The sequence below is a fragment of the Homalodisca vitripennis genome, chromosome 4 (assembly GCF_021130785.1).
Source record: "Homalodisca vitripennis isolate AUS2020 chromosome 4, UT_GWSS_2.1, whole genome shotgun sequence".
In the NCBI taxonomy this organism is placed as follows: Eukaryota; Metazoa; Arthropoda; class Insecta; order Hemiptera; family Cicadellidae; genus Homalodisca; species Homalodisca vitripennis.
The window spans coordinates 169,362,886-169,382,061 of NC_060210.1; the positions used below are offsets into that span (position 1 = coordinate 169,362,886).

Sequence of the window (19,176 nt, forward strand, 5' to 3'; positions counted from 1 at the left end):
CGGCAGAGCGACTGACGGACCTGCGCCGGAACTGAGCCGGATGAGTGTAGATAGCGCAACAGGAAATCCATTATAGAATAAATATTTTTAACTGTGACGTGACTGATGTGACTGACCTGTGACGCGCCGGAACTGATGTGACTGACCTGTGACGCGCCGGAACTGATGTGTGTGAATTGACCATGCGTCCTAAACATCGCGTGATCTCCATTGGTCTCCGACTAGTCAGAGACAGCTGCTCTTTGCAACACGTTGACTGTGTACAGCCGGCTGCGTACAACACAAATAGTTCGTGTATGGTACACTTTGATTACATTTGTATGACTTGTAATGTGTAACTGTCGACCAGGTAAACCTCTCTGTATTAGTCTTAAAATATGGCAATAATTTAACAATTTAATTTAATGTTGTAGGTAACCACATGCATCCAATACATAAATAAAAAAGAGAAATAAATGTATATAGACAAAAGGAAAGTAAAGCAATTGTACATCGAGGTCACATTGTAAAGTATATAAGGCCACCCAAAAGGTGTGTGTGTGTGTGTGTGTGTGTGTGTGTGTGTGTGTGTGTGTGTGTTGTTTAATACGTAGTTCATACATACAACATATAAATATATATAATGTAAATATTATACACATATCTTGAGAAATATAGGTATAACTACCTCCTAGTTTATAAAAAGTGTTATATTTGACATTAAAATAGTAATGTTTATGTAAATCTTTCTTTATATGTACCTTTGTATAATGGTTATTTTCAATAGCGTACCAAATTTTGTTTCAGTCCGTTCACTCGTCCAAAATTGGGGAAGTTACATGAAGCCTCTTGCATGGTAAGTGTTTTTAAACAATTTGTATACTAGCTAGCTACCTTTAAGAGCCCAGATATTAAGATGAGAGGACCACATCACGGTGCAAATACTGTACATAAAGCTTTGTCCATATGGGTACACTAAGCTGTTATGGGTTAATTGTGGTAGATTGCCTATAGAAGAGAACGGAGTAATCATTTTGTTGAATTAGTTCTATGATAGTTATGTACTATGTCTCTATTTAAAATGAGAATTTGTTCACTATGGAAGAAAAACTTTTACACAGTTTCGCATATTCATATTGCAATTTAACTAGCTTGGTAGGATTGTGGACGTTTTAAAAATATTGTTAATAATATTCAACAATTCACTCTTACTCATCACTTCATCATAATAATAATAATTTATTGTAGCACATTACATTCCTTTAAAGTTGTGGATTTTTGGCATGTAAATAATCTCCCTGTAACCTTTGTTAATATTTCAACCATGAAACTGAAGCAATCAGACAAATTATGTATGCATAATACAAATTCATGCATAATAAAGGTGTTGTACGTAACAGCTGACAAAAGAAGTGATATTCACCCACTGCCCTGTATTGTTTCTAGTATTTTAATTGGTATAGTTAAAATGGCTTCAAGTAATTTTACTGAGAAATTCAAATTGGATTACGTTTTTTAATTAAAGAACTGTTTGAAAGTTCCACTTCGTTTAATGTCTGACTGTATTGTTTTATTTCAAAATAAAATACCTTAACAACGATTTAATATTTTACATTGCAACTCGCTAGATTCTAGTGTAGTAGGACTTGTTCCAAAGAAATTTAAAATCATTTTGACACTCCAATTTATAAAGTGTGATACCTCGTCAGTTAAATGAATAGTTAAAAATATGTTACGAAACCTCATTGTAAACAAAATTGAAAAGGTAACAATAACTATTTATGATATTTTTGTTACAACTGTTTGATATTGGTAGAAACGTGTACTTTGTAGATTCTTGTAAGTAATCGAACATGAACCAAACATAATGATGAAATATAACGATATTTGAACAGTTTTAGAGAAAGGCTGTACAGTGTTTGATCATTTTAACTTATTAAGTTCTAACAAATAGTTGTTTACCAGAATCACAATTCAGAACACAAGCAATCCGCTTCTTAAACTACTGGGCATGGAGATCTACTATAACTGTCAGGACTGGCTTACTTATATAAGCTTTTCAAACTGCAAGGTACTCGTATTAACTCAGAGACCATGAGAGCCAAAAATGGGATGCGTAGTCAGCCGTCGCGCACCGTGCGCGGTATAAATCCGTAGGCGCAGTTTGGTATCCACAGTCATAACCAAAATAAAGAAGTCTCAAAACGATCGAGCTACCTTAATCTATACACTCTCTAAAAACATTTGTGACGCAAAAATTTTCATTTCAGTTGTAGAAAATGTATTACAGAGATTACATTATATTACATTATCACCTGAAATGTAGCTTTCTGTAGATAAAAAGTATAATCCTATTGTTACATATGATTTTATTTGCATTAACCATATTGTAACTTCAGATTTATTTATGGAACAATAATTCGACATGTAACCAAAGTCACTGTGAATTTAAACTTTTATTTGGGATGTCAAATTAAAATCTATCGTAAATGGAATCTTTTCCTTTCACAATTAAGAAGGAGTGCAATGCAGGAAGGATTAGACCAAGTTTAATGTGGAGTTTTGTAAACTTGGGAAACCTAACCTTAGTGATTGTGTTTCTGTTACTTGTTATTGGTGTAGTACAACTGAACAAATATATCCGTAGTTCCAAGAAATGATAAGAAATGATCCAGTATCAATGAAACACGAATAAAAACTATAATTCAGTGATAACTGTGTTAATTTTTTCTTTTGAATATATTTTACTTTCACAACATTTTAACATATTTTTGTAAAATGTTCAACTAATAATGGACCATAATCAGGGTTTAAAATTGGGTCTTATCACTGAGTGTTGTTTGTTTATTTTTAGTGTAGATAATTTAACTTTAACTAAACTGAAGTATAACATCTAACTACTAATACAGGCTATAGCGTTTAGCCACAACTTACTTTAGCGAAGATGGACATTCGAGTTCAAACGCTTTATTTATGTGTACTACAATAAGTAAAGCATCAGTATGATTTCCAAACCATGAGTATTATAATATTATTGCTTACCGTCATTTGTACAGATATTAATATGGAGTATATTATAGAAAATACCACAATAAGAAACCTGTATTAACATTGATCCTCATGTGAAATAATATCCATTTTAAAATATTTATTGAAAATTAAAGGTAATCATGTATTAAAGTTAAATGCTAAGAAATAAGCAGACAAGTCTTTTCTTTTCATTTACGTAATAAACTATTGAATCCGTTAATTATACTTTCATGAATTTGTCACAATGAATTGGATTATAAAAAGATTAACCATTACAGTTATACTAATTGCCATAACAGTATAGAAGGGTGATATATGAATGGCGCAATTAGTTTTATCAAAATATGTCATTTAGTTATTTTTTTAGATAATTTCCTATATTAAATGCGCCCGTGTCATGTAAATCGGTAAACTAAAATTTGACCATATTGGTATTAATCAAATTAAATCAAATGTCTTGAACTAAGTTAAAATTAAAGGAAAAATATCCTCACTGATTCATTGAATCTCCTGTTTCCGTATTCCTTTTCAGGCATACAGTATATGAACAAATTAATACGTATTTTCTCCCCTATTTATTTATTTATTTTTTTTAACCGGAAGAGAACATGCCGAATCGGCTGTTGGGAGGAATTCCGATATTCATCCTATTAAACTGCCAACGGAGATGGCCTGAAAAGCTTTAAAATCATCAAAATAATCAGAATTAATCTGAGATTGCAAAACCCTGCATGAATTATATGGATAAATCAGCAAAGCTCGAAACAGTAATGTCTAGGTGAATTCATACTTGATTACATAATTAATTGGGTTTAACTTCTTCGCCCACTGCCAGACTTGACCATAGGAATTTTTCTAATATTTTCATTATTATGAATTTATCCATATTCGACATAGGGAGAGGTTTTTAATCTTAAAAAGTCTGATGCTAAATAGTAACATAAACGTTCGATGAAATAAACTTTAATTTGACATAATTTCGGCAGCTCAACTTGTTGAGGGTTATACATTTTAGACTAGGGAGCTGTAAATCATGCCTGTCATTTCGGATTGATTGAATTTTAAAAGGCCAATTGATAAATAAATTTGGTTAATCATGGAATTCTGTACATTTTTTATAAATGACATTTTAATGCTATTTAGATACTTAGATTACTTACATGTTTAAGATGAGTTTTCCAAAATATGTTTTGAGTGAAGATAGTTTAAATATAATGTTCAGATCCCACCAATGTTTTAATTTCGTTACCGCATGCTATAAGTTGAAAAAGGGCTTTAAAATGGGCTCTGTGACATTTGGAGCATATTAAAACGTTTGAGTTTTTCTGGTACTCAAACACGTATTTTAATGATAATTCAAATATCCGAGACAGTTTTCAACTTACTACCATCCTTTTTGACTCAAGAAGGAGAAAATGAAGCAGAAAACGCTTAACGTTTTCAGTCCATAGCCTTTTATCTTGAAATCTTCTTGTTTAGTTATGTGTACACAGCACACCATTGCATGGAAAAAAATAGTTTTTTGAAAAAATTCTGTTAAATTTGTTTTAGAACCGCTTTTGTAAATTATGTGGAGTAAAATAACTGTCATTAACATTTTACTTGTTTATGTGTGTTGTAACAATGATAAATATAAAAGGGTTAATGGTGTCAATGAATGCGTGATTAAAAGGAAAAAAAAACATTATTATCAATCATATTAACATAAAACTACAAGATGTAAATTGTCATAACATAGCACAAAAATAAACATAATTAACATAAATAAAATTTATCCAAATCACCCGAATTTCTAGTGTGTCCTTTCAGAAGAAAGCAATACTGTAAATGTTATTAAGTTAGATATCCTTAAATTATTAAAAACATTTACTTAATTACTAATAAACTAAATGATAATGCTGGTAGATAGCAAAATTTGTTACCATATTATATTGTACCATAAAAAAACACTACAGCTAAAACACACACACACACACACACACACACACACACACACACACACACACACACACACACACAGTACAGTACAGTATGTTTTTTACAATAGCTAAAATACATTGTAGAAGCTTCTTATTGGATTTTATTAGTCAATAAAAACCCAATTAACTAAATTGTATACGTGTGAGGCTTTACGTTTTTAATTAAAACATTGTGAGGCACACAGAACTGAAATCAAAATGGTTACAATAACAATATAAAAAATTTTGTACCCAAATTAAAATACGTCATTAAAACAAACATAATTTAATTATTATTGGAGTGTTAGTTTCTAAATTAATTTATTGTTGAAATATTACCTTTTAGCAGTTGGTTAAAAAGTATTTGAATTTAGCATTTTGTTTCTGTACTGTTTTACAAAGAAATTAATTAAATAAAAAAATTTACGTTAACAGTGTGTAGTTATTTTAAGTTTCTAATTCAATGAAAAATATTGTATAAAAAAGCAAATTTATTTTTACGAATTGGTCTTTGTAGTTTTTTTACATTAAAGTGATTAAAAGTATATATTTTTACAAACTTTAGTGTTTATTCACATTATATAGTTTTTGGCATACAATAATTCAATTAGTAAATTTAAAAACAAATATCAATAACATTTATTAGGAAACATTTTGGTATGGTATGCATATTTTGAGTTTGATTCTATAATAGATTTTTAAATTAAAATGTAATATTAGCATTTTATATAATAGTAAAACATTCTGTAGAATTAATACAATTAAATGGGAATGGTGTGATATTGTATTACATTTGTAATCTAATCCATCGTTATGTTGCAGTTTTGCCAGCATGCTCCAGGCCACCATGTGAGTATTAGTAGAAAGTAGTCTAGTCTAGTGAATAAAATAACAATATTATCAAAGGCACTGACTCTTTCTCGGAGTAAAATCAACCACAGCTCCTCCATTATTTATCCCCAATGTTAAAAGCATAAAATATATTTAGCAATATATTGAAACTGTTATCACCAAAGATTACTTACTATTCATACAAATGCATTAATAAGAACACAATCAAAATAATTCCCAAATCCCCAGATTCATACAGGCCTGTTGCAAAATTGCTCAACGAAAAATAGATAAACTTTCATACCTATGAACTAAAACAAAACCATTTTAGAACATATGGGAAGTTCTAAAAATCACTCTACTGACATTAATGATGTTAAAAATTCACTTGAAAATATCGGATTTATAGTTAGGAATATAGTTGATATTAGGTATTTTAAGACTGAAGATCCTCTATCGTTGTTCTGTATAGATCTTGAGCCTAATATGTCAACGAGATTTTTAAATTAAATGTGATGGCATTATCACGGATTTGGTAACGCCTGACCCAGGCGTTCATCGAGGAAGCGTTCTTTATGTACACCGGACCTTTGATGAGACAACGATGGCTACGTTTGCAGACGACACTGCTATAATTTCATGACATAAAGATTGCTGCGTCTGCTTCTGGAAATCTTGATGATGTTGCCCTATAGTTAAGAAAGTAGAAGGTACGTGTAAATGAAAGTAAATCAACTTATGTGACGTTCTCATTAGTTCTCATTAGAATGTGTCCACAAGTAGGCCTCAATAAAGTTTAATTCCAGAAGCTAAAAGTTTTAAATATCTAGGGCTTCATCTTTATAGAAGACTGAACTGGCATAACCACATATGGACCAAAATAAAGTTACTAAATCTAAAATATCGTTCAATTGGCTTCTTGTCAGAACAATCCAAACTAACCGTGGAAAACAAATTACTCTTGTAGAAACAATTTTTAAGACCTATATGGACTTACGGCACACAAAAATGGGGTACCGTACTATCAGCAACTCCAACATAGAAATCATTCAGAGGTTCAGTCAAACGTTTTATGGCAAAAAGTAGATGCTCCATGGTACAGTTCAAATAAAACTTCGCATGGCGATTTGAAAGCTCAAACAGTATGACAAGGAATCACTAAATACAGCAAGAAGTATGTAGCCAAATTAAAACAACTATCCTAATCGTCTGGCAGTGAATGTATTAGACAACGTCCTGACAACGACTAGACTTCAAAGATTTCACGTACTGGACCTTCCTGACCTATTTTGGTGAAATCAGCCGACGTAATTTAATAATTGATGCTGTTGTGTATCAATATTATTAACTCTTTGTTATTTCATTTAACAATCTACCCACAAAAGTATTTAATTAATGGCAGTTGTAACAGATTGTAAATCAAATGTTGTTAAAAATAACGTGATTTTTAACCTCATTTAAGCCTCAGCGTCAGCTATGCCGGCTTCGAAGTGCACTGGTTTTTATTTTACAAAGTACATGATTGGACCTCCCCAGGATTTGAACCCGTGATCTCTCGGTTAGAGAGCCGAGACTATAACCATTAGTCTACGGAGGAGGACAAAAACAAGTTAGTTTGTCTGTGAATACTGAAAAATATTTACGTAGATCTTTTCAAAAATACCACCATATTACATTGTAATTACTTTCATTAAGAAAGCTAAGGACCGACTTTAGGGGATCTTCTACATTGGTCAAAAATAGATCAAGTGTTACTGAAATCGTAACATCCAATCAAATACATGAAATGTTATAGAGAATTTCCATAAGTAAGTTAGTGTGTGTGTTGAAATTCTTATAAACATAGACATTTCAACTTCTTCAGTATTTAATTTAATAAGTTCTTATAATTCTTAAACAATGTTTAAATCACTCCGAAACTCAAACAAGGAATAGACCAGTGAGCGTTAAGAAAACATTCTTGATTGGAAAACTATTTTCACTAATTTACTTTTACTTGGTTTACATTTTGATATTCTACTCTAGGTCTCATCAATTAGAGAACTAAATCGGCCGTCAGTTCATACTGTATACAATGATGCACCTGGAATTTCTCTTTTATATGATTGTAAATAGTCTTTTAGGTTTACTTATTTTGACAAAATATTTGTTTTTTTTTGCAGGAGCTGAAAGAGGCTTGCAAGGTAAGTTTGAATTTCTTTATTTAAATGTATTTATTTATTTTTCATCTGTTTAATATTATTGTGGAGTTCCATCAGAACACAGTAAAGTAACGAAAACATTAATACCCGTTTAAAATTACATAGAACATTAAACCAACAAATAATAGGAAAAACCTCTTACAGAGAAGCCGCCACTTCATTACGTAACGTTAAAATCGAACTTTTCAGACACCCCCCCTCCCATATAACGGACTTATAACGGTAGGACTAATTCCCTAAAAAATGAGGTAATGCTGCCACCGAAACTCCCTCACAATTTATATTATTTTAAAATAATTGTAATGTAAAAAAGATAATTTCAGACTATAAATTAAAACTTAATCCATTAATATAAAACTAGCATTCCACAACTGTACAACGTATTTTTGAACTGTTTGCAGTTTCTTCTCGGGTTTTTTTTGTAATTTAAATAAGTTTACCCTGTCTAATTTATTAGATTTAAATGTAATCACAATGCAACAAGCCAATCACTAAACTATCGTTCGGCGCGATACTGTTATACTAACTAACCGCTGAACTGTTATACTCGACTGTGATGGGCTTGCACAACTGACAGATAATTCGTAGCTTGCTTGCCTACCGCGCTAATCACTGCCTGTACACATCGGCTGCAGCACTACACTTCTTGTCTCCAACCATGGCGGACAGCTTAGTCATTATTTTACCATTGCTGTACCAACTCACATGTTCGGATTTATGATAGAGACAATCTTTACTCTTACGTCAAAAACTCCTACTCGATCAAAACGACCGACACAAACAGATTTCTAAACAAACTGCTTTACCATTTAAGGAGGCATTTATATGGAGAATTCAGACTTCCTTCAGTTTGATTTCTTATTGGGGGTTGGGGTGGTATTAACATTAATACTTTAACTTTAATATTAACTTGTATCAAACCGTCAGGGACGCCCCTATATCTGACATTACTCAAGGCGTATTGCCATAGCCCTCTTTCTGAAATGCTTTAGTCTGCCTCATAACATATACTATTTCCTAGGCGTTGGTTGATTTTACTGAAATTTTAACATTGGCATTCTTAGGGTCCCTGGTTTGCATACAGGCCTATTTTTATTTTCCCACTGGGCTATTACTGCACTGCTGGTATAAAAAGCTAAACATCGAATTTGGTCTCTCTTGAGACAGGATTACATATTGGTCTACAATAGTTAAATTTTTACTTAAATAGTTGGATTAATTAATAAAATATCATAAAGCATTAATAAGAAATTTGAGAATTTTCAAATGTACACATAAAAACAGTTTCACTCTTCTAGTTCACGGATTCATCTTTAAAATTAAATCTAAAATGGATCAAGAGATTGGAATATCTTTCAGTGACTGTTACTTATCTCACAATTGTTTGGAGTAAACATGTAGGAGATTTTGACGTTTTACTAAAGATTAAGCTATGCGAATTTTATAGTATAAGACATACTATAAATATTGTGTGTGACATTATACATATTATAGATGTATGATTCTCAATCTTTGTTTATACATTTGCTATGATTTCTAACCATGAACTAAAAACACTTGATTTGTTATAGTCATTTGAGAAGGTGTTAGTTCAAAACATCCAGTTTGGGTTGCCGCCTACCCTGGCAGAAGCGGTAAAGTCTGTTCCCAGATGGAGGCTAGTACAAGCAGCTTTCCCTCATGTCATGCATTGTGCTGCATCTTTGCTGCACAACAGGTAGGCTACTATGATGAAGAGGTAGCAGTAGTTTTGGATATTTTAATTTTACTCGCCCAGCCTTTACTCCACGAATTTCAACTAAACTCACAAACACAATGTTGATCTTGAACGATACTTTTTCAGACATTTAATATTCTCTTCTATTCCAAACAAATTACTTAAAATTAGGCGTTTTAATATTCGTCTATTAATATTCCTGCTACATACTTTTTCATAAAACAAATGTCATACTATTATATGCAGTAGGCATTAAATGTGGTGCATTCAAAACTTTATTATTTAGATGCATTCGGAAGTATATTACAGGCCTGTTTCCATATATTTTACCACATAATAAAAGTTAATTTCAAAATTAATTAATTTCGTTGAATTGTGTACCTTAAATTACTGTAACAGTAAAGGCTTATTAGAACCATCAGTCTACATAAAGTCTAAGTTCAATTTTGTTCATTTAAACCTTTCACTTTATTCTAACATAGAAGAGCTCTATAAATTATACTCCTCTGTATAAGTATAATTGATCTAAATTCCAACTTCAACACGACACGTGTAAATATAGCGTGCAAGGTAAATTATAAGTTATCGCCACACAGAACTTAGAAAAATTGCTACCATTTGTATATTGGTAAATCGGTTATTTCTATGAAAATCTTATTTTTCATACTGTTATAATTACTAATATGTGCGATCCACTTACGTATTTAATGACTGGTATTACCCTGTTTTCACACTTTTTCGACACAGTGATAAAGTTCAAGGTCGTGCTGAGCTATAAAAATAAACTGATGTCAAATGACTCGTGAAATAATCATAGTTACAAACAGTTTTAACACCGAATTATTTTTCAGAGGGGTGTAATAAGACTGCAGCAGGTAGACATATCTTTCTGGTGCAATTGTAAGCCAATACTGCTGGTGGTTTCAGAATGGATTGACCTTTTCTTACGAGTATGTGGAACAGCTGAAATGTAACGTGAACCACCAGTAGATCATAAAAAACCATATTAATTTACAATATTAGGTAGTTGTTTTAACTTTCAGTGATACACGATCTTTAATATAACCATGACGAGGTGTTATGTGCAAAACGCTTAATTTCAGCCAGAGAACATTTTGGCCGTTATGAACGTGTAAACAAACATATATAAGCAACTCTAATTAATAAAACAAATCGAATACTAATGTGTACGGTACAGTAAGTTACACGAAACAGTTAATAATCATCGTTCTAATATATACAGTTTATATCACATTAATCACAATACACTCAATATCTTATTTGTATGTTAATAAACATCCAAATTTAGGAAGAATGCGTATATGCCCACTACACCTTATAAAACCCATGTTTATACGAGACAATGCTCGTATGCGTATTGTTTAGTTCTAACTGAACAAATTTATAGTATAGTGTACATGGTAACATTTACAGTACTTGGGAATATTCTTGCATCTTCTAGGTTTATACAATATCCCATATTTTGGATATGGAACCGGGTTTGAACAAATTTATGGTATAGAGAGAATATTACTAAAAATATATAATTAGATCTTCTAGGTTTAAACAATTTTTCAGATTCAATAAATTAAACCGGTAAGATTGATGAGTAGTTCAACACTGTTCTAACTTCTAATTAGTTCATTTTCAAATACCGGAATCACCGGTATTAGGGTCCAGAATATACCCGCTATTTGTGTAACTTAATTATTATACTTATAAGCAAAAAAAAAAAAAAAACAAAAAAAAACAAAAAAAACAAGATGAACCTCCAAGTTTGAACGGTTGAGTTGAAGGTGTTTCATTAACATGTCATTTAATAGTACGATATTATTATTTACTCCCTTGAATCATTGAATGAGTGTTGTCACAGTGACTATGTTCTTGATGAAGATTCCTTTCTTTTATTGGATCATTTTAGTTTTAATTGGATAACACATGGAAAAAGGCACTATTAATTAACTATTTTGTCTAGAATGTATCTATGATTGTATTTGTCTAGAATGTCTTGTGTTAGTTTAGTTGTTTTGGATCAAATTGATAACAAGCTCATGCTGTCAACTCCTCAAAAAACTAATGATTAAAATACAGTAAGGTTCACTCCTGTTTTTAACATAGAATTTGATTATGCTGCTCATGATGCTATCATTACCAGGATAGACCTAACTTATAATTGAAATATTGGATTGTACATTTTGTGTTGATGTATAGTGATTATAGTTATAAAAATCTATTTAACCCAAGAACTGGCAATGGTTAATCTCTGTACTGGTAAGGCATTTTTGGAGTCTGCAAGGTATATTAAAAAAAAGTATAATTTTCATACGTACTCCATCATGTTTTATTGTTTAATTCGCAAGGAAATAGCATTTCATTTTCATAACCTATGATACATAGCAGCTTATAACCATAACCATTCTAAAGCCATGTGTACAGCAACAAATTTGTCGTTTAACAACAATTCCAAGTTTACCCTCCTGAAAAATGTTGTAAATAATTTAATGCGTATTATTTATTATATAGACTTCAAAAGATAGTAAAATCAGTAAATATTTACTTTAACTACTTACAATATTTTTAGTTTTTTTTTAAAGAAAAATCTTTAAAAATTAAATTTTGGAAAGACTGAACCTTTTCTTAAGCTCGTAAAAGGTATTAGTAGCTGAACAGAATAACAGTATGTAATGCCAACATGGGAGGAGGTATCTTGAGCTTGTTATCCTCTTCTCCCCCAACCAAGAACCCCAATTACACATAACAATATTTTTTTTCATTGTAATTTGATGAAAATGAGGACATGGTTTTTTACTAAAAAATTCACATTTTATATTTTGCAGTTGAGTCAAAAGTTTAAAGTTTTTTAGGGAAAAATTATAATCAAACCAATTTAATTCTTTAAAGAAATCACAAATTCATTGAATACAGCTTAGTTGTTAGCTACATCATAAATATTCAAAAATATATACATTTACTTAGTTTGGCTGTAGTGTTTGCTTTCAACTTGTATTTTTACTATTAGTTATACTGTCCATTACAACTTATATTACATAATGAGCACAATAATATCATGTTTTAACATTGCCTAATGTAGAATTTCTTAAGTAGATTTACATATAGACACACGAGTCTTTCACCAAAATAAGAGCTCGCTAAACTACTTTGTAAATTAAAATCCTTAGCATGAATGACTAAGGAATAGATGACTGGTTATGACATGTAATTTGATTAATAAATGTTTTCTGTTTGTAGTAACATTCGATTGACTCTCATACTTTGGTTTAATTTTTTGTACATTGCAATAACTTTTCATTACAAATAATGTAGTTATTGTTTTTCAAGTACTGTTTTAATTACTACACTTATTTTAGCCACTATCATTGTCAATAACTTTCACAAGGAATTATATGCTGTTTTATTGTTAAATTTGCTTTATTTTATAATGTACCCCCACTAACCCACCATTTTCGGTAATCTCGCCCTACTAAACCCTATATTGGGCCGGATTAACAAGATTCTATTGTATTAATTATACACTGATAGTTTCAGTTTGCTTGTTTTAGTACAGTTGATATATTAAAAATTGTAGTTTGACATCTGAATTGATTGTTTTGTTTCCAGATACAGATCTGTAGCCTACTTTGTAATTGCTTGTTATGCTGTCCTTAATTAACCACAACAAAATTTATTTTAATAAAGTTGAAGAATTTGAGCAGAAATTTGTCATAGAAATTATTGATAGGCATACTGTATATATCTTTTTTTTAATATGGTCAATTGAGCGATTTTACATTTGATTTTTAGTTTTTGATGATTGATTTCTTGAATTAAGGCCTAAATTTTATAGATTTATACCAAATTCAGGAAAAACTATTCATATTTTTGCTTACAAATAAATTGGGACAGAGTACAATATGTGAACTTGGTTATTATATCACCTAGATCAGGGCTTGATTTGAGGCAGAACCTATCCCCGTAAGAAGGAACCCTTTTGGTTTGCACGAAAACATATCTTCCGAAAAGCATATACTTAACCTTCTGCAGGATATCCCAAGAAATTTGAGCTATATATTTTAAGCTTTGTATATAACTTTACTTATAGGTCTCTATAAAAGAAATGGAGTTTGATTGTGGTACATGTTTATCCATGCGATTTGGCCGAGCTTTAGTGAAGCTTGTACCTCATGGGGATATCTGGAGAACAAATTGAATTATGGACTTACAATTTTGCATGCAATTTCAGCAAAGCCTGTTACCCAAGACAAGTTGTGACGTACTACTACTTTGTGTTCATATGGCCAGATTTTAAGTGATAGCTCATCAAGCACAGAATATAGTTATTTGATACATATGACAAATAAATTCTTTAATAACATTAATATTGAATAATATTGAGTTTAATTTGAACATCAGCAAAGCCTGTTACCCAAGACAAGTTGTGACGTACTACTACTTTGTGTTCATATGGCCAGATTTTAAGTGATAGCTCATCAAGCACAGAATATAGTTATTTGATACATATGACAAATAAATTCTTTAATAACATTAATATTGAATAATATTGAGTTTAATTTGAACATCAGCAAAGCCTGTTACCCAAGACAAGTTGTGACGTTACTACTACTTTGTGTTTCATATGGCCAGATTTTTAAGTGATAGCTCATCAAGCACAGAATATAGTTTTTTGATACATATGACAAATAAATTCTCTTTAATAACATTAATATTGAATAATATTGAGTTTAATTTGAACATCAGCAAATAGCCTGTTACCCAAGACAAGTTGTGACGTTACTACTACTTTGTGTTCATATGGCCAGATTTTAAGTGATAGTCTCATCAAAGCACAGAATATAGTTATTTGATACATATGACAAATAATTTTCTTTAATAACATTAATATTGAATAATATTGAGTTTAATTTGAACATCAGCAAAGCCTGTTACCCAAGGACAAGTTGTGACGTTACTACTACTTGCTGTGTTCATAATGGCCAGATTTTAAGTGATAGCTCATCAAGCACACAGAATATAGTTATTTGATACATAGAGAGGGGGGGGGGGGGGTGGCAAATAAATTCTTTAATAACATTAATATTGTATAATATTGAGTTTAATTTGAACATCAGCAAAGCCTGTTATTCAAGACAAGTTGTGACGTACTACTACTTTGTGTTCCATATGGCCAATTGTTTAAGTGATAGCTCATCATGCACAGAATATAGTTATTTGATACAGTATGACAAATAAATTTCTTTAATAACATTAATATTGAATAATATTGAGTTTAATTTGAACATCAGCAGAAGCCTGTTACCCAAGACAGTTGTGAAGTACTACTACTTTGTGTTCATATGGCCAGATTTTAAGTGATAGCTCATCAAGCACAGAATATAGTATTTGATACATATGACAATATAAATTCTTTAATAACATTAATATTGAAAATAATATTGAGTTTAATTTGAACATCAGCAAAGCCTGTTATTCAAGGACAAGTTGTGACGTACTACTACTTTGTGTTACATATGGGCCAGATTTTAAGTGGTTAGCCTCATCAAGCACAAGAATATAGCTTATTCTGATACATATGACAAATAAATTCTTTAATAACATTAATATTGAATAATATTGAGTTTAATTTGAACATCAGCAAAGCCTGTTACCCAAGACAAGTTGTGACGTACTACTACTTTGTGTCATATTATGGCCAGATTTTTAAGTGATAGCTCATCAAGCACAGATATAGTTATATTTGATACATATGGGGACAAATAAAATTCTTTAATAACATTAATATTGAATAATATTGAGTTTAATTTGAACATCAGCAAAGCTTGTTACCCAAAGACAAGTTGTGACGTACTACTACTACTTTGTGTTCATATGGCAAGATTTTAAGTGATAGCTCATCAAGCACAGAATATAGTTATTTGATACATATTGACAAATAAATTCTTTAATAACAATAATATTGAATAATATTGAGTTTTAATTTGAACATCAGCAAAGAAAAAAAAAAGCCTGTTACCCAAGACAAGTTTGTGGACGTACTACTACTTTGTGTTCATATGGACCAGATTTTAAGTGATAGCACATCATGCACAGAATATAGTTATTTGATATATATGACAAAATAAATTCTTTAAATAACATTAATATTGAATAATATGAGTTTAATTTGAACATCAGCAAAGCCTGTTAACCCAAGACAAGTGTGTGACGTACTACTACTTTGTGTTCATTATGGCCAGATTTTAAGTGATAGCTCATCAAGCACAGAATATTAGTTATTGATTACATATGACAAATAAATTCTTTAATAACATTAATATTGATATAATATTGAGTTTAATTTGAAACATCAGCAAAGCCTGTTACCCAAGACAAGTTGTGACGTACTACTACTTTGTGTTCATATGGCCCAGATTTTAAGATGTTTGCTCATCAAGCACAGAATATAGTTATTTGATAACATATGACAAATAAATTCTTTAATAACATTAATATTGAATAATATTGAGTTTAATAATTTGGAAACATCAGCAAAGCCTGTTACCCAAGGACAAGTTGTGACGTACTACTACTTTGTGTTCATCATATGGCCAGATTTTCAGAGTATTGATAGCTCATCAAGCAGCAGAATATAGTTTATTTTGATACATATGACAATAAATTCTTTAATAACATTAATATTGAAAAATATTGAGTTTAATTTGAACATCAGCAAAGCCTGTTACCCAAGACAAGTTGTGACGTACTACGACTTTGTGTTCATATGGCCAGATTTTAAGTGATAGCTCATCATGCACAGAATATAGTTATTTGATACATATGACAAATAAATTCTTTAATAACATTAATATTGAATAATATTGAGGTTTAATTTGAACATCAGCTAAAGCCCTGTTACCCAAGGACAAGTTGTGACGTACTACTACTTTGTGTTCATATGGCCAGATTTTAAGTGATAGCTCATCAAGCACAGAATATAGTTATTTGATACATATGACAAATAAATTCTTTAATAACATTAATATTGAATAATATTGAGTTTAATTTGAACATCAGCAAAGCATGTTACCCAAGACAAGTTGTGACGTACTACTAACTTTGTGTTCATATGCCAGATTTTAAGTGATAGCTCATCATGCACAGAATATAGTTATTGATGTACATATGACAAATACCATTCTTTAATATCATTAATATTGAATAATATTGAGTTTTTAATTTGAACATCAGCCAATAGCCTGTTACCAAGACAAGTTGTGTCGTACTACTACTTTGTGTTCATATGGCCAGATTTTAAGTGATAGCTCATCAAGCACAGAATATAGTTATTTGATACATATGACAAATAACTTCTTTAATAACATTATATTGAATAATATTGAGTTTTAAATTTTGAACATCAGCAAAGCCTGTTTACCCAAGACAAGTTGTGACGTACTACTACTTTGTGTTCATATGGCCAGATTTTAAGTGATAGCTCATCATGCACAGAATATAGTTATTTGATACATATGACAAATAAATTCTTTAATAACATTAATATTGAATAATATTGAGTTTAATTTGAACATCAGCAAAACCTATTATTCAGGGAGGCAAAATTTCTCTTCGGTCTTTGTATCTTCGGTACTTTGGGATTATACCGACCACACCCAGACATGAATCGTTATTTCACATTTCGTTTCTACTGATTACTAGATTAGCGTAGAACAATATTTCGTCAATATAAAACAGGAATTGTCTTATCGCAAACACCTCCCCATCCTCAGACAGAGGTCAAAGTCGAGCGTCTAGTAGATAACGTGATTGCAGAGTCTCGCCGCCCGTTCAGCTGGTGCATCGCTTTGTTGTACTTCCGTGTTTTACCTCTACATTTCTCCAAACACAAAAATTCAACAAAAACAAACATTTACCAAACTAAACTTTTTATTAAAAAAACACTCAAAACTTGTTTTTATTCTTGATCACATTCCGCCACCCAAAATGCGAGTGCCTCCGGCCATCAGCGCGGGCTTCGGCAGCACCTTCGGTGCTGCCCCGCGCTGATGTCGACGAAAGAAAAACATCCCTCGAGATAGTACCTATCAGTAAAATATCAAATTCTAGAGGGGCTAATCAGAAATATAAATTGAATTGTAATGGAAAGGCAATGATGTACCGTGCAAATCACGTGATGCCGCGCGGCCTGCCGTAATCAGGATTCTCGAGAAAGATAAGATAACAGCGACAACAATACCGATCACAATACCTGGAAATGCTTGTAAGTTTGTAATTTTGTAATTGAAGAGTTGTTTTTTCGTTCTATCATGTTTGTTTCTATAAATTTCTATTTTTGTGTTCTTCATACTGGTGTGGTCGGTATAATCCCAAAGTACCGTATCTTCTGCTAGATATCTAGATAGAATAAATTGAATTATAGACCTGAAATTTTGTGTGAAGATTCATTTCAACAAGATAAGGTAGAGTTCGATGAGTGCATGTCCTCTATGGGATTTGGCTGAGCTTCAGTGAATCCTAACTGTCTACAACATATCTCGAATTGAATTATATACTTAAACTTATGTGTAAAACTTCGGTGAAGCCTGTTAGGCAACATGTGGTGTGGCCTACCCCTAGCTTGTTGTATTTAACTGTGATATAGAAACTGTGCATTCTCAATATCTTTGTATCTGAGAAACATTTGCCTAAATATAGGCATTCTTATTTATTTATTTAACCAGTTTGATGTGCCAAAACACACACACACACACACACACACACACACACACACACACACACACACACACACACACACACACCAGGGTTATATCTTGCACAATTCATATTAGGTTTAAAATATTCTTTGTTAGTGTTTAACTGGTATCAGATAAAAATGTAGCAATCATGTTGCATAAAGCATGATTGTGTTTGGTGCAACTGCCGAGTTCAGGAGTCACCTGGAATTGTATGGAAAATAGTGACTTGGCACTGGACATCCATTTGCCTCGCATACACAATCCGTTGGTGGGCAGTCATCAAAACCTGAGCACAATCACTTCCCGAGACACTAAGGAAAAAGAATTCACCTATAGTGTTATTTCAGATACTTTCTGACTCCACCACAACAAAAAATCTTCTGTAATTTTTTATGAGGTTGAACAAATACTAAAATCGTTAGGATTTTATGATGGTACATGTCCTAACCTTAAAAGTAATTATTAACCCATTCACTGCGGCTGGGTGGGACCCATGGGTCCCAGGCCGAACTCTCACGAGTTGCTTTCGGGACCCTTCGGTCCCGCTCGGTCTATTCCGTCGCCATGTCAGTCTGAGGTCGGCAGCGCCTCAGAACGGTCGGTTACTGTATCGCAGCGTGTAGTGAACGACCCTGGCCAGTTGGTGTTGGCTTAGGAGTTTGATCGCCATATTGTGTGGTGCGTCGCGCGCGTCCTTGTGCGTCCGTGTGAAT

The 19,176-nt window shown here is 31.8% G+C and overlaps 1 protein-coding gene across 11 annotated transcripts in view; it reads left to right on the plus strand.

Annotated features, from left to right (window-relative positions):
• Positions 1-19,176, plus strand: part of LOC124360589 (protein unc-80 homolog) — a 221,024-nt gene that overhangs the window by 11,756 nt on the left and 190,092 nt on the right. For all 11 annotated transcript variants that reach the window (XM_046814324.1, XM_046814330.1, XM_046814326.1 and 8 more), the window contains exons 3-6: positions 787-835; positions 5,790-5,816; positions 7,961-7,981; positions 9,571-9,716. In XM_046814324.1, the coding sequence (XP_046670280.1) occupies positions 787-835; positions 5,790-5,816; positions 7,961-7,981; positions 9,571-9,716 (243 nt within the window). The remainder of the gene's footprint in view (positions 1-786; positions 836-5,789; positions 5,817-7,960; positions 7,982-9,570; positions 9,717-19,176) is intronic.